The 23,889-nt window shown below is 37.4% G+C and overlaps 1 protein-coding gene across 1 annotated transcript in view; it reads left to right on the top strand.

Moving 5' to 3' along the window:
* The window catches only part of LOC120523527 (coiled-coil domain-containing protein 73-like), a 127,933-nt gene that overhangs the window by 36,718 nt on the left and 67,326 nt on the right, over positions 1-23,889 (top strand). Inside the window, exon 2 of the mRNA XM_039744957.1 lies at positions 9,319-9,397. Within this exon, the coding sequence (XP_039600891.1) occupies positions 9,319-9,397 (79 nt within the window). The remainder of the gene's footprint in view (positions 1-9,318; positions 9,398-23,889) is intronic.

The raw sequence follows: 23,889 nt of genomic DNA, 5'->3' as shown, positions 1-23,889 counted from the left end.
GAATGCTGTCTCGAGAGTTAATCAGTCTTTATACTGTAAAAAGGATGAATAAATGTTAACCCAAGTCTGACTTGGGCTTAACTGTAATTCCAAGCCAGTAATGCTAAGGAGGTCAAAGTACTAAAAATCTGGATGCACTTTGCCACTTGTGCTCCTGTGTTAGCAAATGGAAGCATTTCTTGCAGCAGTGAAGTGGTGTACTCTTGTATAAATATGACTTTTTCATATAAGGTCAATTTTTTCCTTTGTATACAACACATCAGTGGAAAAAAGTAATTAAGTACGTTGTGTTTGTTATTGTCATAACCCAAGTCAACTTTATTGCTATGTATACATAATACAATGAAATTCATACGTGTGTCTCAAAAGAGTTGACAAAAATACAATAAATAATATACAGTAGCTTGTATGCAACATGTGCTGTGTATACGATGTATACAGTATGAAATATTACTCAAAAGTAATTGTTTTGGCCAATTTATGAATGGACTGATGAAAATATGTAAGTGTGCATAAGAGGGAAGCATGTATTGACCCATTTTCATTATATATTTGTGTGAAATTGTATTGTACATTAACAGTGTTTGATGTGATTTAAAGAATGGGTATAAATAGAAATACTGTACACTTGTTGGGAAAATGGCAACGTACTGCCACCAAGTGGGGAAACAGTGGTAATGTCCTGAGCTTCGATCAGTGTGAACACAGGATAAAACTCGTCGTTTAATTTGTTTTCACAAAAGATTTTTTCTTTCGAATTTAGCTTACGACAGGAAGTAAAATAATAATAAAAGTATGTAAGTATAAAAGAAACAACATGTAAGAAGACCCCCACAAACGTTTTGTATGGTCGTAATAAGACTTGAGAATAGTGGCTACCCATGATCAGTTTATAAGTCTCTTACCATTGTTTAACAGGACCTTGAAACGTGCGTGTAATACATGATCACTAGATACAACATAGCAAGCCCTAAACAACTTGTTCTAAAGTGTCAGTAAGAAAGGCTGCGTCAGTTAGTTCAGTAAACACAAAATTAAATTCTGGACAGACCGAAAACGATGCAACATTTCTTAAAAATAAATAAATAAATAAATAATAATAATAATCGAAGTACATGCATAATTTAAAAAAAATATCGTTAGTTTAAAGTAGTCGTTTTCACGGTATGTCCATGCATCCGTTCGCACAAATTTACGTATATGTCGAACGAGTTTTTTTTTTTTTTTTATTGTTAGAATACATTGTTTTTCATGGACGTGGCTGACGAAATATTTTCTCTCATAGCAAAATTAAATATTCCACTTTGCAAACTCTTTTCCATTACGTGATCACAGGCGAGATGGATCTTTATCACGATATAAAATCAAAAACTGTAATGAAATTGAAAACAGATGCTGCGAGTTGTACCTGTTTCCAATAGTCAGTATTTCAATATAAAAACCGGAATGAAATGTATAATATTTTTTTGAACATTTTTGAGGTTTTCCTTATTTTACCTGTCGTTACTTTTTCAACCAGAATGTCTCTGAAACATTTTTATAAATGTTACGTCTTTATATGTTAAGTGTCAACCGAAAGAACTTTAATTACTAGAATTTACTTATTCCGATATAACTAACGCATAACTAGTAAGCACATCGTTACCGCGCCGTGCTTAGAGAATAAGGCCGACCCAATGTGGACTCCGGTCCATCAGAAACAGTAATCTCACACAGACAAGCATCAAAACCGGATTGAGAAGACTAAGAAGACAATCCTTGTGGATAGTGTTTTCATTTCATCACGTAATTTTCTAAAAATATCATTAAAATAATCTGGGACCCGAGCAGATTAGAAATTCACAGTCCACTACTTCCCCCGCCCCATTTCTTTCCAAATATTTTGTCAAAACATTTACTTCATGATGAAACACATACAGGTGTGTAAATTGGGCCATGTTAGATGGTTAGCTACTGGTTCCTTTGTTATTTGCATCTCATTGTCTATTGTGTTCATGGGATGGTTTTACTACCTCTACTACTGCTTCTAGGCATCCACTGTCCTAAGACAGAAAGAAAGAATTAAGGGTTTGGAATATTTACAACTGAGTTAATTAACAAAAATGAAGCACTGCACACACTTCTCTTGTGATACTTTGCTTTAATGGAGAAATAGAAGTAAAATGTGTCATTATTGTTATTATTACTAATTGTCTTCTAATTAAAACAAACTGGGCTGGAAAAAAACATGCAACCACTGTTGAACTTGAGCACCTTTGATCTAAACAAATTAGAGCTGACAATAAATATAATGTAAGTGTCTTGGGTATGTGCAAAGAAACAAAAATTACCTGGAGTAAAATCTTCATAATCACAAGGAGAACATGCAGTATTCACCCAGGGAATATCCTCGCCGAGATTTTAAAACCAAGGCATTTCATTCAATTTTTGCAACTACATGAAATGTAGCTGTTATTATTGTTCAAGTGTGTGTGTGTGTGTGTGTTTTTTTATATGATTCTTATCTGTTTTAAAAGCAATTTAAAGTTTGATGGGAGAGGAACAGGAACCATAAATGGACTGTTTCTGATATACAATCAGTGTACTCACAGTTAGATTATAAGAAATGTGTGTGTTTAGAATAAGGATGCAAATGCTTATCATTTCAATAATAATAATAATAAACATTTATTTAATTATTATTGTTTTAATTTATAATCATAGTAAAAAAATCTGGAAATCTAAAAAATAGACCAGCAAACAGAAAATATATATTTTTTTCTTTTTCTTTTTTTTTCCACATGCACAAAGATACATTCATTCATTTTATTACCAGTTGAATTAGTGAAGGCGCCCATAGCATTTGTCAGTAAACATGATATGGTTAAATGTAAAAAACAGAGGCAATTACTGAGCAAAAGTGGAAAAACTTAACTTTCATAAATAAGATCTGTAGAATTATTTTTAATAAAAGGTTTTAATGTGGGAGTGACAGGGAGAAAATAAACATATTTGGAATGTTTGTTATGTGAGAATCAACTTTACAGAAATATCCAAATCATATTACTACATCAGTAGAAAAACATGTATTTAATTTATGCATTTAAATTTATGCATAGAAATGTGAATTGTTTTGTGTCTTTTTTCACACCATAACAATTTGAAGATGGTTAATTATTTTAAATTGCAGTAGGAAAGGATAAATTATGGTTCTGTTACTGCCAATAAAATTAAAAGGACATGTTAAATGCTTAGGGCAAATCTAAGTGTTAAAAGGTTGGGCTACATGTGGACATTTACTATACATTAACAATTTTTCCCATAGGCAGCATGTTTTCTTTGCCAAAAATAAACATATCTATAATGACCCTTACACATTCCTTTTAGCAGTTCTCAAAATGTAAAATTATAGCCTTGGGTTTACCAGGGTTTAATTTTGCACTACTCTAATGCATCTTTTAATTATGTTCATTATAAAAATCAAGTGAAACCTTTTTCTCTTTAAAATTCCATGTTGCCCCATTTGATTTATTTCATGCATAATGAGCATTCATAATAAAAGGTGGTTAAGAGTGTGATTAAATACATATTAGTGTTTGCCTAAGGCACCTGATTATTGACATCTTTTCTTTTATTACATTACAGTTATTGCCATATAATTCATAAAGGTAATACAGACATCAGTGTAGGTGATAGATATTATTCAGTTTTATGGATGGTGTCCTTTTAATTTTGCCTTTCATGGATTATAAAATTATTTAATATCTGCTGAAGTGAATCACTGGAGAAGCAAATAAAGACATTGGCCTCAGGTCACAGTGTCATTTGTGAAAGTAGCAAATTTTAACAGGATCATTTATTCCTGTACGTGATTGATAACAGTATGGGTTAAATGGAGATAGGTTTTCTTCTATTAAAGGATCATCCTAGTGAAGACCTCCCACTTAAAAGTCAACCATGATGAGGAGACAGGGAACTATCTACAGGTCAAATTAAATAACTTATATAATTTAAGCCTTATGACAGTGCAATTTGTCCATTTGGTGTTATTATCCTGACCCCTATTAGACTTATGGCCAGCTTGCTTTAAACCTTCAGGGAATAAATATGAAACTTTCAGTAACTAAATGCCATAGCCGAAAACGTGTTGTTGTGGGATGTAAATGCTGACGTTTAAAGATCTATCCATTTACAGTGAGCCGATCAAAGTAAAATTAACCTCTGTTTTATAGATATGTTGATGGTTTTATGGTGTGTCATGGTCAGTTTTTCAACATGTCAAAAGCAGGATCTTAAATTCATTTTCCGGAAAATTACAGAGTCTGCACACTTTCATTATAGCCACCCTATCAATTTAAGTTATTTGCTGAATTTGACTCGTTTCATGTTTCTTTCCTTAACACTTAATCTAGTTCAGGATTGCAGGGGCAGATTCTACCCTGACAGCACTGAATGTAAGGCAGGAACCAACCCTGCATGGGGCAGCAGTCCATTACAAAGCACCCACTCATATGAGACTATTGCAGAGTTTACAGTAAACCTAACATGCATATCTTTGGGATATGGGAGGGAAACAGAAAAATCGGTGGAGGGTAATATTAAACTCAGAACCTGAACTGTTATGCAGCATTGTTAACCAAAGTGCTGTAGTGCCAATGGAACTAATTAGTAAATTTCTTAAAACTGGAAATGAGAAAAATCTTTAGCGTATCCCAAAAATAACAATTTTAATATTTGAAATTGAATTGTTTGAACCTTTGCTTTTTTCCTCATTATGTTTGTATATTGGATTGACTAACTAATCTTGTAATAAACCACACAGTTTAAGCTTCTAAGAATTGTTTGCAGAAAATATAAGATTTTTTTTTAATAATAAGGAGATTTCAGGAGGCCAGAATGGTATTAAAGTTATAAGTCATTTGAGCATGTGTAAAGGTGCTACATAAATACAAAGTACTTTTATTTGTTTACTTTTTGGTTTTGAAGAGATAATTATTATGAAAAGCCAAGCGTAAATAATATTATTTAATGACTAAGCTTGTACTTTGCAAACTTGAACTGATAAATGAGTTAGAAAATGGGTGGCTAGGTGGACCTTTGATGCAAATAATTGTTTTATACTACAGTCTAGGTCCTACATCTAAATTACGCTCATTGTTTTCAAGAAATACAGTATGACAAATAATGAATTACCTTTTTTCCAAGGTCATCATATATTTCAGTAATGTTACTCTGCAAGCTTGATAATGCACAGTGATTGCATTATCACCTTGGATAACAATTTTGCTAATTGTTCAGTGTGTAGAAGATATTCTTTATTTCTGCCAGCTACGTTACTTTTTTGTTCAGTGTTTATGATGGAGATATGATAATGAATGCTGGAGTTCAGTCCTAAATGCCAGCGGTGCTTTCAACATATAATGAATCTAAACTAAAATGCAATCTCCAATTTTTTTTTTTTTTTTGCAGGCAATATGTATGTGCTCCATATAGCATGTAGTATCAGTTTTCCCATTGGCAGCAAAGATAATTTTCCTTCTCCAAATATAGTTAAAGTACACTTAATCAGAAAGATATGTTGAATGAAGCCCTTATGTTGGGAACATCATAACTGTTAGTCAAATCAAAACTGGATTTATCTGTTTTATATACATAACATTAACATCTTTTAATTGGCTTAATTGTCTCCTTGCTCTGATGTAGTCCATGAGTAGTCAAAATGAGCAGGATCAATTTAACTACAGAGCAGATTGGGATATAGTTAAAAGCCATGATGGCATTCAGACTTTGGGAACACTTTAAGCAAGAGAAGAGTGCTGAAGCAATATAAAAAAAAGATATTGTTAGTTTAGAGTTTGTTTTTTTTCATTATGGTTTTAAGTAGCATTTTGGTTTTGATCCCAGAATGAAATTTGTTGTAGCAGACCTTTACTTCAGCTTGAGGCTGCTCTTAGTTTAATCCCTTAAGAGAAGTTTAGGTCACCATAGCCATATGCCAAATTGATTCTGTTTGATTGGACAATGCCATTAGTCCAGTCTGACCATTGCGATCAATGCCAGGTCATATTCACACACACACAGATTCATGCTGCGGTTATTTAAAAATACCACTTGAACTAATTCATACATCTTTTAAACTGTTGTAGGAAACTACAGTGCTTTGTGAAAATCTACATATACATACAGTAGGATGGAAATGTGCTCCACAAAGACAGTTCTAGTCTGTGATTCAAACCCTGTCATTTAGAACTGTAAGACAGCAAGGCTAACCAGTTTATCACTTGTTATTTACTTAAGTTACTGTTCAGCTAATATGTTTGCATATTACACTATTTGTGTAATATTATACACAGCAAGTACAAAGTGTAATTACTATTTAAGAGCTGAAAGTCAGTCAGTCATTGTCCAATCCGCTACATCCTAACACAGGGTTACGGGGGTCTGCTGGAGCCAATCCCAGCCAGCACAGAGCGCAAGGCAGGAACAAATCCCTGGGCACAGCAGGGCACACACACATACACACACACCCACCCACACACACACCAAGCACACACTAGGGACAATTTAGAATCGGTAATGCACCTAACCTGCATGTCTTTGGACTGTGGGATGAAACCAGAGCACCTGGAGGAAACCCACGCTGACACGTGGAGAACAAGCAAACTCCACGCAGGGAGGACCTGGGAAGCGAACCAAGATCTCCTTACTGCAAGGCGGCAGCACTACCACTGCACCTCTGTGCTGCCCGCAGAGCTGAAAGTTGTCTTAATAATACAGACACCATTCCTTTAGAAGAAGTTGATCCTGATGGGTTTATCTTCTTTAATAAATCATGAAGCAGTCTTGAAACTTTTAATGATAACCTTTAAATTACTTTATATAACATGGCTCAAACTTCTTCATTGCTCAGTTTAGCAGCTTTTGTCCTTTAAAATATGACAAGGCAGTGTGGTCCATGGCCGACTTTGCATCCTGGCCAATACCCCCAGGCCACCAGATGGAGCTCTCCCTGCAGCATTGAGGTGCCCCGGATACCAGCAGGGAATCATGGACAATGGTGTTTTCCTTTAAATCCCTGCTGGATACCACAGGGGCCAACAGAAGATGCTGCAGGGAGGCCCAGAGAGTCGTTTGTGCCCTATAACCCGGAAGTGCATCTTAGTAACAGCGACAGGAGAGATGACTTACTTCCGGGGTGAAGAAAAGGACTTTTATCTGACCTGGAAGGGGTAAAGAATCATGGACTGAAGGATGGGGAACACTTCCGGGTCAGGGACTATAAAGGATTTTGGGAACTCCCAGACAAGGAGCTGAGCTCAGTGGAAGGGTGGCAACGCGTCTGGGAGTGTGGAGGATTATTGATTATTATAATGTGTATTGGTGAATTTATGAGTATTGTGGAGAGGAGCGTGCTTTGTGCAATGTGCATTATTAATAAAGTCAACTTTTGGACTTTTATCTGGTGTCTGACGTCTTGGACAAGGGCTCAAGGGAGCGATAGCGCCCCCTATCAGTCTCAGCATTCATGATAAATTATTTTAAAATTAATATAGGTATGTAAATAAGCACATATAGCAAACATTTTCAATTCCAACTTAACTCCAGTGGTTTTGCTGATTTTTGAAAATATTATGTAATCTAATAATCATGTATGTTAGATCTAATTGTTACTCCTAGTGCTGATACTCCGAAAGTTTCTTTCCATAACACATTTTAGTTCACAACTTATGAGTGTAATGAATACATACACTGTTTACAACTACCATTTACTTGTAAGTTTCAGTCTAATATCTTCTGATGCAGAAAATGCTAGTTTTTGTTTAGTTTTAGCACTGCATTTGACAATCTTGACCTCAGCATTCAACTTTACAGGCTTTAAAATTATGTTGCAATGTCAGGTTCTGATCGGACATGGAGTAGTTCATACTAATCAAAACATTGGCATTTACTGTATATGGACATAGATGTCACCCTGCAGTATTTTCATATTGCATTGTGTTACTGTGTATGTGTCAACCTATGAAAAAAACAAGAGTCACTGCACAGATTTTGTCTGTACCTTACCTATCAATATAAAAGAGAGACTGACAACCAAGTAAGTACGCCTATGATTTTTTTTTTTTTTTTAATTCAGGAACAAAAATTTGTCTGTTTAATTAATGGTCATCTGTTCATAGACTATGAAATAACTTAGCAATTTAACGGATGTAAATTACTCCATTTTTAAATTTGGTTTATCCTTTTTTATTTCTAATATTAGGATTTCTGAAAAAGGCCAGCCGAAGAAACATTTGTTAATACTTTAAAAAATATATAAAAATAAAAATGACAATGTTAGAATTCAACAGAAGAAGCACTGTTCTAACTTCTTCTGCATTTTGATTAGAAGTATATTGAGTCTATAATTGTCCATGTTACCTATAACATAACGTGCTTGGTCTTTACTGATTGTTTCTGTGATATTAATATTATAGAAAACCTCTATCACACTCCAAATGGTTATTACAATTTCAGACTTTGATAGAATTTAGTTTTAGCCATGGGATTTTCTATAGCCTGTTTTCACAGCTTCATCAGATTGTGAGTCTGTATCATGTCTGCATCTGAGTTTCCCCCTGGGATTAATACAAATGATCTAATCTGGACTAATCTAGACTGATACTAAAGAAATAGCAGATTTAGATTAAGACGTTTAAGTTATTTTAGACTAATTAAAAGTGAACTGTTTTTTCTGGCAGGTAGTATGTTGTACGTTTTTATGCCTCGGACTTTAAACCCTGAAGTTTTGGATTCAAATCCAGCCTGTGCTCCAATTGGATAAACAAAAGAAATTTAAACATCATCTCAAATGATGTAAGTCACTCTTGATAAAGGCATCATCCAAATAATAATAATAATAATTATTATTATTAGTTCACTGGAGATGCTTACTCTTGAACATGCTATACACAATTGTCCAAAAGTAAAACATTCCTGCATTAGATCAATAGTTCTGCTTTTTGTAGTGACTTGGCTTTTATTAATTTTTTTTTTAAATGGGTAATCAGTTGGAATAGTGTGAAATTTGAGTATATATTATCATTATTGGATGTTTATGATTTTTATTTATTTATGCTGTTCGCTCAAGTACAGTATTTCTTTTCATGTTATTCATCAAATGTAAGTAGACCCCTTTAAAGTCTGCAGATGTGAATGTATATGGAAAGCAGCACTTGAAGTGGATATACATAAGTGCTGTATACCTTATGTGCTACACTTATTTGGCTTCCCTTTAGAAATCAATTGCTGCTATCTAAGACTGATGCATTCTCCCTTAGGTTTTGCAACACTGTGAACAAGGAGCAAGGATTGGGTCAGTTTTCAGTGTTGTGACTGTGAGCTGGCGAGTGATGCTAGTCAACTAAATAAGCAGCCTTTGGTAAATATTGAACTTTTTATCTTCCTCAAGTTTTGTCGAACTTTTGCTTTCCATTTCACAACGCAATTATGTGTATTTTCCTGTCCAGGACACTGCCCCACCTTCAGTTGTCTGTCCACCTTATTGGCCCATAAATCACTTATGGTGTTTACTTCATTTGCATAAAACATGCTCTCTGCACAGTTTAGGATATATAAATGCGCATATTAATACTTATTGATTAAGAAAAATTGTGGCAGCTATTTTTTTTTCTACAACATTTTTTCTGTAACAAACCCCTGAATTTTACAAATTTGTAAAATTCTGTTGTTTTTTTCCAAACTTCCTAAACTTGCATTCTTTGTCTAAGAATAATACAAAATATTTACTAAAGGTAGGATCTTAAAAATTTAAATAACTTGTGGTAAGCACAATTATAATGCTTTCTTGCCAGGATGCTGAAATCACTTGTTTTCTACTTTTTCTAATTCAAAAGTAGGCAATAAAGATTGTAACTATAACTAAAGATGAATGAGTTCAGATGTGAACCTCCCTTTGTTAACCCTGAGTGTGACTTGGGATCGGACTACTAAGTTAATATGGTTAACCCTGGGTCAGGCTCAGAATATTTGAAGATCCGTTTTACAGTATAAAGACAATATATCTTGGCACAATATTCTGCTGCCATCTAGTGGATTAAATAATGGTATGCTGCAAAAAATCATGAATATTTCTATGGATTTTGCTACTCTAAGGTAAGTCATAAATATTCATGAATAGGGTGAAGTCTTCAACCAAAAAACAATAGCATGTAAATGAGAAGCTATAAAATCAGTTGTACAAAAACCGAACTAAGGTTCATTTTTAAACCAATCAGTAGAGATGACAATGTAAATTGACCATCAGACATTAACACGTATAGTGAAACTGATGCATATGGCACTGCACTACCAAACCACTGTAATATGCCTGGTGAGTAGGGATTAGGTTTTTTAAGACTGATACTGATCATGGGTTTCATATTACATGATCAGTTGATTCTGATTTTTCTTTTTCTTTATCCTTTTTAAAAAATGTTTTACACTACGTTCCTGTATAACAAGACACATGTAAGCCTTTTGCCCTATATTTAGTGTATATTTTTATAATTGAACTGTAGAGTACAGTTGTTAATTATTCATTTATTATTAGGAAAATGAGAGGAGGGACAGAGCCCTGCCAACGAACGAGTGAAAACTTGTATGGCTGTAGATCTAAAAACCACATTGTTACATGTGGGTTTGATTCTTTGTGTAAGGCCATCCACTGCAAAGGTGCAGTATCCATAACCAAGGTCAACTGTGTAATTGGCCATTTAATTGTGAAGGCTTCTAGTTCCACCGTCACATATCTGGTTTCCCGGTCCAACAGTTTTCGGCTCATTACGGCATAAAGACCTGTGTCTGAATCGTCAATCTGGGGGATGAAAGGCAAAGAGAGGTTCCGAGCTTTCAAGACCGGTGCTGACTTAAGGGCCTGTTTTAAGTCACTAAATGCAGTTTCTCCGTTAACATTCCACACCACATTGTTCGGGGCCCTCTTTTTGTTAGGTCAGTCAAGGGTGCTGCTGTCTCGGAAAACTGGGGTACAAACCAGCGGTAGTAGCCCGCTAATCTGAGAAATGTTTGGATTTGCCTCTTGGTCTTCAGATGGGACCATTTCAAAATGGCATCTATTTTGGAACACTGTGGCCTCACATTATCCCATTTACCAGGTAGTCTAAATATTTGGCTTCATCTAACCCAAAGAAACATTTCTTTGGATAAATCTGAAGACCGGCTTTATCTAATGCCCCTAATACCGCTCGGACCTGCTGTAGGTGTTCCTTCCCTGTGCTGGAATAGATGACCACGTCATCCAGGTTTGCACTACCAATGGAGTTATGAGGATGAATTGGAAGACTTGACTGAGCTGATGGAAGTCATTGCAAAAACGGCAACTCCCATCAGGCTTAGGTACCAAGACAATAGGGCTGGACCAGGGACTATGACTTTCCTCTGTAACACCTAGTTCCAGAGTACACTCGATCTCTAGCTACACTTCAGCTCTTTTTGCCTCAGGAAGTCAATATGGGTGTTCTTGAATGAACACCCCTGGGCTCTGTCACAATGTCCTGCACATTCAGAGGGGTCCATCTGGGCTTTTCACTCACTACCTCTGGAACAGACAGAATAACAGCTTCCAGCTCCCATTATTGTTTGACAGTCACACTTGGGACAAAGCTAAGTTCTGTTTTGTGAGCAAAGAGTGAATGGGGCTAATTGGAGGAAGGGAGGGGTCTTCCATGGTTTCAATAGGTTTACATGATATATCCATTCGCTTGGTTGACGTTATGGTTGTTTCACCAAATAATTCACAAGCTCTTTCCTCTCCTTAACTTTGTAAGGGCCTTTCCAATGGGCCAGTAATTTGGAGTGGAAGGTAGGAACAAAAACTATGATATGATCTCCTGGGTGGAACTCCTGCTGAGACGTGCCTCGTCATAACAGAGGACCTGTGCTGCTTGTGCCTTTTCTTTGTGACTTTTTAGGATGGGCCGAATTTTTCCTAATCTCTTTTGTAACCGTGCACCTACCTGGATGGGCCACCTCAAATTGGGACCCGAGTGCTGCCGTGCAGCGGGTGACGCCTCAGCACCGCACCAAATCTGATCCTCAATCCCCTTCATAATGCGAGCAGCCTTCCTATGGGTGGCTACTCCTGTGGAGAGCAGAAAAGAGTCCTGTCTGTCATCTCAGAGCTGTGTGAAGTTTTTTTATGGTGGCTGCAGTGCCAATCCTGTCACCATCTCCCATGATTTCCCTGGAAGATGGAGGACCGCTTTCAGGGCCAGATACAGTTTAATGTCATACACAAGATATACATTTATCCACCAGTAGAAATATTTGTATGTTATTTTTACCATGGTATGTTGTGGTGAGTGGTCATTCCATTGCCACTTTTCACAACCACAACCCGTTCCCCTTCCCTCCTGCCTCTGAAACTGTTTATGATTTCATCTTTGGACTTTGAAGAGGATTCAGATCCTTCCTCCAATCACCAACCTTTCTCTCTACAAAATTATCTTTAGATCTTACTGTATCTTCAGACTTTAAAAAGTGCCATTCCCTGACTACCATGATCGTTGAAGAAGCTGAGGAAAAAAGTAAAGAGTATGGTTATTTGTTCTACTTAAAACATGGATGATTAATGATAATAAGGTAAACCTGGTTTAACCATTAAGCAAAACAAGCACATGCTTAGGCCACCAAGGGTGACAGAGCAACACAAACTCCACACATGAGAAAAGAGATGTAGAAATAAAATTTATTTTAATTCTTATTGTTATAATTATTTGAGTTGATTGAAATGGTCCTTGTGTAAAGAAACATCAGAATAGAATTGCTCACTGTTAAATCTATAAAATTAGGCCAACATAAGCACCTAAACAGGATTTGTTCTGAAAGGTATATACTGTGATATATACGATAACCAAGATCATTTTTAAATATAATGTCATATAAATATGCACTCGTCAAGTGCAAACGAGAATATCGACAGAGTCTCTTCCATCCTTTGTGATTTTCGTAAAGTATTTGACTCAGTTGATTGAGTTGCCCTGTGGGACATCCTGAGACTTTGTGGGATCCCCCTGAAGTTGCTGGATATCATGGCTGGTCTCTACAGTGATACTGAGAGTGCTGTTCAGAGTGGAGGCAGAACCTCTTTGTTTTTCCCAGTTGATTCTGGGGTTCTTCAGGGGTGTATTCTTGATCCTGTTCTGTTCAGTACTTGAATGGACGGTGCATTGGGCAAGGTTGTGGGGTCCAGTGGCTGTGGGGCATCTATTGGTGAAGAAAGATTCACTGATCTTGACTTTGCCAACGATGCAGTGATCTTTGTGGAGTCAATGGAGTGTCTGGGCTTGCGAGTGTCCTGAATAAAAACAAAGATTCAGGCCTTCAATGACATTTTGGGCACAGCTGTCAGCAGTGTGTCTGTCTGTGAAGAGAGTGTTGACCTCGTCAAGGGGTTTACTTACCTCGACAGAGACGTTCATGTCTCTGGTGATGCTTCCTGTAAAGTCAGTCGAAAGATTGGGAGAGCATGGGGGTCATGAGGTCTCTGGACAGGGGTGTGTGGCATTCCCGTTATCTGTGCAAAAGGACGAAGGTCCAAGTCTTTAGAGTCCTGGGGCCTCATGTATAAATGATGCGTATGTACAAAAATGTTGTGTAACCCTGTTACCACATACAAATCGTGATGTATAAAACCTAAACTTGGTGTAAAGCCACACACATTTCCACGGTATCTCATAACCTGGCATACGCAAGTTCTGTGCTCGGTTTTGCAAACTGGCGGCACCCAGCGTCAAAGTAGTGCTACTGTTCCAGTGTGGTTTCCCTTTCTGTTTTAGATCCACATCCCTGACGTGACTTTATAAATACACTGAAATTAACTGCATATTGTTTATTAGTTTATTGCATCTGATTATAATTAACCTGTAACAATATAATGGTCCAAGGAATAGCCAAACTTTTCCAAATACCATAGCTGCTTTAGTGTTGTTACTCTCACTTCACCTTCTTTTTTCTTCTTTCAGCTGCTCCTGCTAGGGGTTGCCACAAAGGATCATCTTTTTCCATATTACTCTCACTGCACCACTCGGAGCAGCTGATCAGAAAGAGAATTATCGGTATACAGCATCAAGTCCACGCTGCCTCAGCCATGCTGCCTAATTGAACTGCTCTCACACAGCAAACGCTTCAGAGCCTTTCCAGTATGGACCTCGCAGTTAAGAAACAGTTTCATCCCAAAAACTATAAACACACTCAATCAGTCCATCAAGTGCTCCTTGTAGAACTGTCTGTACTTATAAGTACAATCACCTCACTGTAAACTTCGATACTATTATAATTTTGCACAACCTGAGCCACTTTATAAAGCGCGTATTTACATATGATGACAATATCATTTTTAAGATGAAATTCAGCAAAAAATGTTTATTATATTATACAGATAAAACTTTAACTTCATTTAAATAATCTATATTGTTAATAATTAAACATGTGAAGACACGGTGTTGCTGCGCTATCAAGGATCTAGCGCTCCATTTACGGATTGTTCCTGCCTCACGCTGTATGCTTTCTGGGACTGGTATGACACTGTAAGGATAGAATAATTAAACATGTACTACATAGATATTGCAATGTTCCTTAAAAGTTTTGAAGAATTAGTGTTCTAAGCTTATACATGGCTTAACCTCTATACAGAGCTGATTGTGTGGCAATTGGGTATTTGGAAAAAGAAAAGTAAGAACAGGAATTGGAGGTTAGTACATTTGAAAGAGACAGTACTGCTGCAATAAATTATTTTATCAAAGGTCGTGCACAATCACTGCGCCACTGTGTTCTCATGTTTAATAACAGGCTTTAACTCCTATCATCATGAAAATTATATCAAGTATACATCTCAGTATTTTAATTATTCAGAGAGCTGTAATATTATGAATGTAATGGATTCTGTGTCCTGTCGGAGAAAGAGAAAGAACGGAAGCACATAGTGATTCACACACATAGAGCTCATAGAAGATCAAATATAAAACGAGGCATTTAGCATGCTACTTTAGTTACGATGGGATTTGAGAAACTAGTAAATTAAACGATTTTAAGATGAAGTTTATGATGTTCTACTTCATTAAAGTTGACATTTCGTGCTTTTTTTCACACTGTGTGCCTATTTTTTTTTCTCTGTACCCTAATAAGCTTTCATATGAAACTCAGACGGTGGGCTACGACTGGCCTTTTCACGACGACTGTGCAACTTTGTGAACTTCAGCTTTCGAGTTTCTCTGACATTCTGTTACTAGATCAACTTTCTTTTGTTTTCTATACCACAAATAGTATGTCTCCACTTGGTATTTGCCGAACTTCTTACATTTCCTCCCGTGCTTTTGCCATTGCCTTTTCACAGAACGCTGAGCTTAAGGGCTATTTATATTGATTTGCAAATTCAAAGTGGCGTAATTCGGGGAGGAGACGGTGCGGGACAGTAGGCGCTTGCACATGTGTTACTTTTCAGGCTGACCGGGATTTATGTAGCGGAAGAACGTGGAAGTTGGCGTTCACACAGATTTATGCATCTGGATTTTTTTGTGCATAAGCACATTTCTGCTTTTGTGCTTACGTCATGTTATAGTGTGAATTCTACACACGGCGTTATGCATGAGGCCCATGGTGCTTCCTGTTTTGCTATATAGCTGTTAGACATGGACACTATCCAGTGACGTGAGTTGAAGACTGGACTCCTTCGGTACTGCATTTCTTTTAGGAGAATCCTTGTGTACTGCTGGTTTGACTTTATGTTGAATGAGTGGTTGCTCATGGAGTCCCGAATGAGGCACATTACCTGTATTGGGAGGGAAGTGTCAGTTACGGCACCACGACCATGTGATGCGGATCCCAGAGGGTGATCCGGCTCACAGGATTCTCATTGTTGAGGACCCAAGCAGCTGGACCAGGCGAAGGGGACGCTCGCATAACAACTGGCCTCAGCAGATAGATGATCATTTCCGGAGGGTGGGACGAGACTGTGTGTCTACCTGAGAGGCTGCCAACTGGGATCCTTAGCTGTTTCGTTGTGTGGTGGGTGTGGCAATGCACTGTACCTGTGCATGCTCTCCAACATGTCCTGACCTGACCTGGCCATACTGGCCTTACTGTCCGCCCTTAAATCAGTTCCCGCTTGGGAATCAAAAGGTCGCGAGTTCGATCCTGCGCCTCTCCGTTTAAAATGTGCTATGTAATACTATAGTTCACAGTATTTGTTGCCACTTGGTTTTAGGGTAAGTGTGAAAAGTAATTAATTTTCCACTATATTACAAAATCTGATTCCCTTAATTGGCTACTTTAACATCAAAGCCTCTGTCAGCTTTATTTATCAGTAAAAGGCTTTTTAATGCAGCATCAAGTGTTGTAGATAAGTAGTCTCGTTGAAGCCAGACATATAATACATATGTCTAGAGATAAGCATGAGTGCATTTTGCTTAAAACTGGGTGTGAAGAATTAAATGGCTCACCGAGTGTCACATTTCTTTTGAAGGCGGTGATTTTGAACTGCAAAGATCAGAGGTGCTGTTGTTAACCTGGTTTGACAGAGAGCAAGCTTCATTTTACGATGAACCCACTATAGTTAAGTCTCGTAAAAAAAACTAGTTAGACATATAAATGTGGGTCACATGTGCAGAAAGGACATTGCATGTTTTAAAAATAAACATAACCTGATCCAAAGGAAAAACCTTTCTGTAGCATTAGATTATACATTGGCATTTAATGGCCTCAATGGACGAATAGTAAACGTGAGCAATATGTTGTCACAGATGCTCAAGTCTATGTAAGCTTGTCAGAATTGGCAGCTATAGTTATGAAAATATGAACTGCAAAAAATGTATTTAAAATGAACAATGTGTCACACTCTGTCAAAAGGACTACTGTTGTAACTGGATGACAAAGAGCTACAGGAGATGCAGATTTCAGCGAATCAACAAATCTGCCTAACAATAGCAGCAGATGTACAGATGAGGCTGCACAACATCCAACTTCTTACTGCACGTCTAAACAAAAAACTGAAGAAGTTTAACATTGCTTTCTAATCGTAAATGTAAACATGCCATGACAAAATAGCTGCAGCGTTTTAACATGTTTTTTCATAGATTACAATGCTTATCTAATTTCTGTTTGCTGTTGTTCTGTCATATAGTGATGCAGTAGTTATAATGAGAGAAAGAAACACTTCTCAAATGTGGGGAGCCCAATAGGTGTGGTGGTCTGTGTTTGTATGTCTGTCTCAACTGTTGCAATGCTCATGATGTTTAAATTATTATTAGCTGCAGTTACTTTGTGCTACTGAGCTCCTGAATGGATAACAGAAATTTTTGCTGTTTGTTTTCTCTCAGTGTCAAGTCTTTTGTTCAGTATCTTTTATTCTCTCCCTGAAACCCTGGCACCAGTTTAAAACGCATGGACTGGAGAAATTGGGGATGGTTGTTTTAGGAAGAAGCCCTGTGGGTGTTGGGATCCTGAGGTGGTTCATTGTGTGGTGGGTGTGGCAAAGCACTGTATCAGTACATGCTTCCAACCAGTGGGAAAAGCCTTTGCAATGCAGGATTTCGCCACTATTCACCATACTCCTTTTAACAGGTTGTTCCCAAATGGGTATTCTTGTTTGAGAATCATGGTTTGCTCTGTGAGACTAGTAGATAAGTAACAGACTAATAATAATTGATCTGAAAGGTAAAAAAAGCCTGTACTTATTGAAAACTTAAGCTAAAAATGTATTCCAGTTGCCTAGAGCTACAGTTATGCTGCAATTTTACATTTTTTTTTAGTTTTCTTTCTTATATCTATTGTTGACTAAATATTAAAAATATTAACAAGAGTTACCTTTCATTTTAAAGAGAAATAAAGAGTTAGATAAATTATTTAATCAGTAAAGAATCAAATGTGCAAGGGTGCATAACATTCTTAAACTCACTTTTTCAATCCAGGGTGATTACCTAATGTGGCAAAAATGTAATAGTGTGAATAGGAGAGATGCAGATTTATTTAGTCTAATTTTACTTGTAATAATCTTTTATATCAGTATACACTCACCTAAAGGATTATTAGGAACACCATACTAATACGGTGTTTGACCCCCTTTCGCCTTCAGAACTGCCTTAATTCTATGTGGCATTGATTCAACAAGGTGCTGAAAGCATTCTTTAGAAATGTTGGCCCATATTGATAGGATAGCATCTTGCAGTTGATGGAGATTTGTGGGATGCACATCCAGGGCACGAAGCTCCTGTTCCACCACATCCCAAAAATGCTCTATTGGGTTGAGATCTGGTGACTGTGGGGGCCATTTTAGTACAGTGAACACATTGTCATGTTCAAGAAACCAATTTGAAATGATTCGAGCTTTGTGACATGGTGCATTATCCTGCTGGAAGTAGCCATCAGAGGATGGGTACATGGTGGTCATGAAGGGATGGACATGGTCAGAAACAATGCTCAGGTAGCCCGTGGCATTTAAACGATGCCCAATTGGCACTAAGAGGCCTAAAGTGTGCCAAGAAAACATCCCCCACACCATTACACCACCACCACCAGCCTGCACAGTGGTAACAAGGCATGATGGATCCATGTTCTCATTCTGTTTACGCCAAATTCTGACTCTACCATTTGAATGTCTCAACAGAAATCGAGACTCATCAGACCAGGCAACATTTTTCCAGTCTTCAACTGTCCAATTTTGGTGAGCTCATGCAAATTGTAGCCTCTTTTTCCTATTTGTAGTGGAGATGAGTGGTACCCGGTGGGGTCTTCTGCTGTTGTAGCCCATCTGCCTCAAGGTTGTGTGTGTTGTGGCTTCACAAATGCTTTGCTGCATACCTCGGTTGTAGCGAGTGGTTATTTCAGTCAAAGTTGCTCTTCTATCAGCTTGAATCAGTCAGCCCATTCTCCTCTGACCTCTAGCATCAACAAGGCATTTTCGCCACAGGACTGCCGCATACTGGATGTTTTTCCCTTTTCACACCATTCTTTGTAAACCCTAGAAATGGTTGTGCGTGAAAATCCCAGTAACTGAGCAGATTGTGAAATACTCAGACCGGCCCGTCTGGCACCAACAACCATGCCACGCTCAAAATTGCTTAAATCACCTTTCTTTCCCATTCTGACATTCAGTTTGGAGTTCAGGAGATTGTCTTGACCAGGACCACACTCCTAAATGCATTGAAGCAACTGCCATGTGATTGGTTAATTAGACAATTGCATTAATGAGAAATTGAACAGGTGTTCCTAATAATCCTTTAGGTGAGTGTATGTGAATGTATGTTCTGTACTGCACTTTGCTTTGGTCAGTAAGAAACTGAATTTTATCCTGTTCTCTTGACTACATATGTGAGAAGTGGCTTGGCTGCACAGTGACTAGAGGTAACTGAGCGAAGTTTTGTTTTTGCAGTTAAAGTTTAAAAACATTTCTAACATTTTAAAGTATAATATCTGTCATTTTGTAATGTGCAATTAGACTCTTTGTAAAGTATAGTCATTCATGTTTTCTAGCAGGCTTTTTTGTAATGCGAGTTGGACATGTAAAAAAATGTAATATTTTTAATTAATTATAAAATAAGTTAAAGTGACTTCTTTCTACATTTAGCATGTTTTGAGGATGGCAAATAAGCCTAATGAAGTTAATCTTCTCAAAACCGAGGCAAGTTGCTCATCTGAAGCATCTAATAAAGATATCCAATTCTTGGAACATCTTTGCCAGATTAATTTCAGCTCTGCTGCAAGAGATTTTTCTAATAAACAGGTAAACACTATGAACAGTTTTTCAAATTGTTCTTATAAGTAATTTTGTTTTTGTTATTTTTGAGGTCAACTGTTTATTCATTTTTAAAGAATGAGAATATAATACATACTTCATCAATGCAATCAAGAGTAAACGCAACTCAGTAATAACACTTTGTAATAAAATATAACTTTTTTTTTGTTACTTAAATTAATATAAGTGGTCCTCACTGTATTCTTCATGCTGAATTCAAATATCTAAACAGACCTTCTTAATTACACAAGAATTTTAATGGACACATGCTTAAAATGTACAATAAATGTATGGTTACATTATATATACATGCTAGGAGTGTCTCACCTAAAAGGTAGAATTGTCTAATATTCTGCTGTACGGGTCCTTAAGAATATCTCTCTTAAGAGTCTAGCATTAGTCAGCAACCATACCAGGACTCCACTTGACTTAGTACAGCTTTTCCATTTCAGAAATCTCCTGATGAAATTGCACACCATGCTTGTTACTAACCACACTGAGATTTCCAGGTAAAAAGTCTGAAAAGTTGTAAAATGTTCACAAACATCAATTGTTAATAAACTTATTATATAGGCTAAAGGAAAACTCTAAACATTATAGGTGACTGAAAAATTCTGAGTGCATTTCTAAAATCAGCATGAAAAAATACTTTTAAAAAAACCCGCAAGTTGTTTTGTTACAAAGCCTTTGTTGATCCATGTAGTAGATTTAATATATTATGCTGATTTATTCAGCAAAAGGGACTTAGAGGAGATCTTATTGTTCAAAATGGGAAAAATTAGGTGCAGCCTTTTAAAATGTTTTTTGAGGTCAAGTGTTTGATGAAGCCCTATTTCATCAGCAGTGAGAATAATACATGGCTATAGCTTATTTAAGGATACATCTACTGTATGAAAGAGTTCATACAAGTGCAAGTAGGCTAATTGCAATGTATCTCTCATTCCAAAGGAGGCAAATCTATTTTGATCAGGAGAAGAGTATATTTCAAAGTACTTTGGGTTCTTGCAGGATTTCTAGCACTCAAGCATGCCCACTGTTCAACCAAACCATGTCTGACACCTTCAAATTTAACCACCAAAAGCAAATTATTGTATCATTTATCTTATAATTAGTGTAGCCAGAATTACTTTACATTTGACATACTGTGTCTTGCAAAAATACTCAGACCCTATATTGATTCTGTAATTTTACTGCATAACAAATCCTACAACAAAACTTTGTTCTCTATAATATTTTTACTTCATAGCACTGAAACCCAAAATTTGTTGTATTTTAATTAACATTTTTTTAATATATTCTTGATAAGAAAAAAGAAGTATGCTATTTGCATAAAGAAAAATCCCACTTTTTGCAGCAATACTAGCATTATGTCTTTTAAGGTAACTAGATAGATAGATAGATACTTTATTAATCCCCAAAGGGGAAATTCACATACTCCAGCAGCAGCATACTGATAAAAACAATATTAATTAGAGGGTGATAAAAATGCAGTGCAAGTTAAAAATGTAATGTGGAGAGTGCAAGGCAGGTATAACAGACAATAATCTTTTATAATGTTAACGTTTACCCCCAAACTGGGTGGAATTGAAGAGTCGCATAGTGTGGGGGAGGAACAATCTCCTCAGTCTCTGAGTGGAGCAGGATAGTGACAGCAGTCTTTTGCTGAAGCTGCTTCTCTGTCAGGAGATGATACTGTTCAGTGGATGTAGTGTATTCTCCATGATGACAGGATCCTACTCAGTGCCCGTCGCTCTGCCACAGATGTTAAACTGTCCAGCTCCGTGCTTACAATAGAGCCTGCCTTACTCACCGGTTTGTCCAGGCGTGAGGCATCCCTCTTCTTTATGCTGCCTCTCCAGCACACCAACGCGTAGAAGAGGGTGATCGCCACAACTGCCTGATAGAACATCTGCAGCATCTTATTGCAGATGTTGAAGGACACCAGCCTTCTAAGGAAGTATAGTTGGCTGTCTTCTCTTGTATCAGTATTGGTAATCCAGTCCAATTTATCATCCAGCTGCACTCCAAGGTATTTATAGGTCAGCACTCTCTGCACACAGTCACCTCTGATAATCATGGGGTCATTGAGGGGCCTTGGCCTCTTACAATCCACCACCAGCTCCTTGGTTTTGCTGGTGTTCAGTTGTAGGTGGTTTGAGTCGCACCATTTAACAAAGTCCTTGATTAGGTTCCTATACTCCTCCTCCTGCCCACTCCTGCAGCCCATGATAGCAGTGTTGTCAGCACACTTTTGCACATGACAGGACTCTGAGTTTTATTGGAAGTCTGATGTATATAGGCTGAACAGGACCGGAGAAAGCACAGCCCCCTGCTGCACTCCTGTGCTGCTGACCACAATGTCAGACCTGTAGTTCCTGAGACGTACATATTGAGGTTTGTCTGTAAGATAGTCCACGATCCATGCCACCAGGTGTGAATCTACTCCCATCCCTGTCAGCTTGTCCCTAAGGAGCAGAGGTTGGATGGTGCTGAAGGCGCTAGAGAAATCCAGAAACATAATTCTTACTGCACCATTGTCTCTGTCCAAGTGGGAGAGGGATCGGTGTAGCATGTAGATGATGACCTCCTCCGCTCCCACCTTCTCCTGGTTTGTGAACTGCAGGGGGTTGAGGGCATGGCGGACCTGTGGCCTCCGGTAGTAAAGCAACAGCCGCTCCATGGTCTTCTTCACATGTGAGGTCAGGACGACAGGCCTGAAGTCATTCAGCTCACCAGGACATGATACCTTTGGTACTGGGGTGATGCCAGATGTTTTCCAAATATTGGGACTCTCCCCTGTTCCAAGTTCAGGTTGAAGATGCACTGTAGAGGACTCCCCAGCTTTAACGCACAGGCCTTCAACATTCGTGGCGATACTCCATCTGGACCTACTGCTTTGCTGGCACTCAATCAATCAATCAACATTTATTTATATAGCACATATTCATACAAAAAAATGTAGCTCAAAGTGCTTTACAAAATGAATAGAAAAATAGAAGACACAATAAAAAATAAACATAAGTCAACATTAATTAACATAGAATAAGAGTAAGGTCCGATGGCCAGGGTGGACAGAAAAAACAAAAAAAAACTCCAAAAGCTGGAGAAAAAAATAAAATCTGTAGGGGTTCCAGACCACGAGACCGCCCAGTCCCCTCTGGGCATTCTACCTAACATAAATCATCATATTTTCATGGAAGGACCTGATGATGATGGTCACGTAGACTTCTGGCTTTCAGTCCATCATTGTTGGAGCATCATGATGCTTTGAGTAGGAAAAAGAAACAGAAGAGAGAGTAGGGGTCAGTACGGATTTTAGAGCCACCATGAATAGTTATTATGAAGAATTGAACATACAGAGTATCAGGATTATGTTAAAGTGAAGTTATAAAAAGGCCATGTTAAAGTAATGTGTTTTCAGCAGTGTTTTAAATTGCTCCACTGTATTTGCCTGGCGAATTCCTATCGGCAGGCTATTCCAGATTTTAGGTGCATAGCAGCAGAAGGCCGCCTCACCACTTCTTTTAAGTTTAGCTTTTGGAATTATAAGGAGACACTCATTTGAAGATCTAAGGTTACGATTTGGAATATAACGTGTCAGGCATTCCGATATATAAGATGGAGCGAGATTATTTAAGGCTTTATAAACCATAAGCAGTATTTTAAAGTCAATCCTGAATGACACAGGCAACCAGTGTAGTGACATCAAAACTGGAGAAATGTGTTCGGATTTTCTTTTCCCAGTTAGGATTCTAGCAGCTGCATTCTGCACTCGTTGCAAAAGATTTATGTCTTTTTTGGGTAGTCCTGAGAGGAGTGCGTTACAGTAATCTAGTCTACTGAAAACAAAAGCGTGAATTAATTTCTCAGCATCTTTCAATGATATAAGAGGTCTAACTTTAGCTATGTTTCTTAAATGAAAAAATGCTGTCCTAGTGGTCTGATGAATATGCGATTTAAAATTCAGATTACAGTCAACGGTTACCCCTAAATTTTTACTTCCGTCTTAACTTTTAATCCTAGTGCATTAAGTTTATTTCTGATAACCTCGCTGAATCCATTATTGCCAATTACCAAAATTTCAGTTTTCTCTTTATTTAGTTTGAGAAAATTACTATTCATCCATT

Source organism: Polypterus senegalus, chromosome 1 (genome assembly GCF_016835505.1).
Source record: "Polypterus senegalus isolate Bchr_013 chromosome 1, ASM1683550v1, whole genome shotgun sequence".
Lineage (NCBI taxonomy): Eukaryota > Metazoa > Chordata > Cladistia > Polypteriformes > Polypteridae > Polypterus > Polypterus senegalus.
Note: the sequence above shows the minus strand (reverse complement) of the source record. Positions and strands in the feature narration are given on the sequence as shown.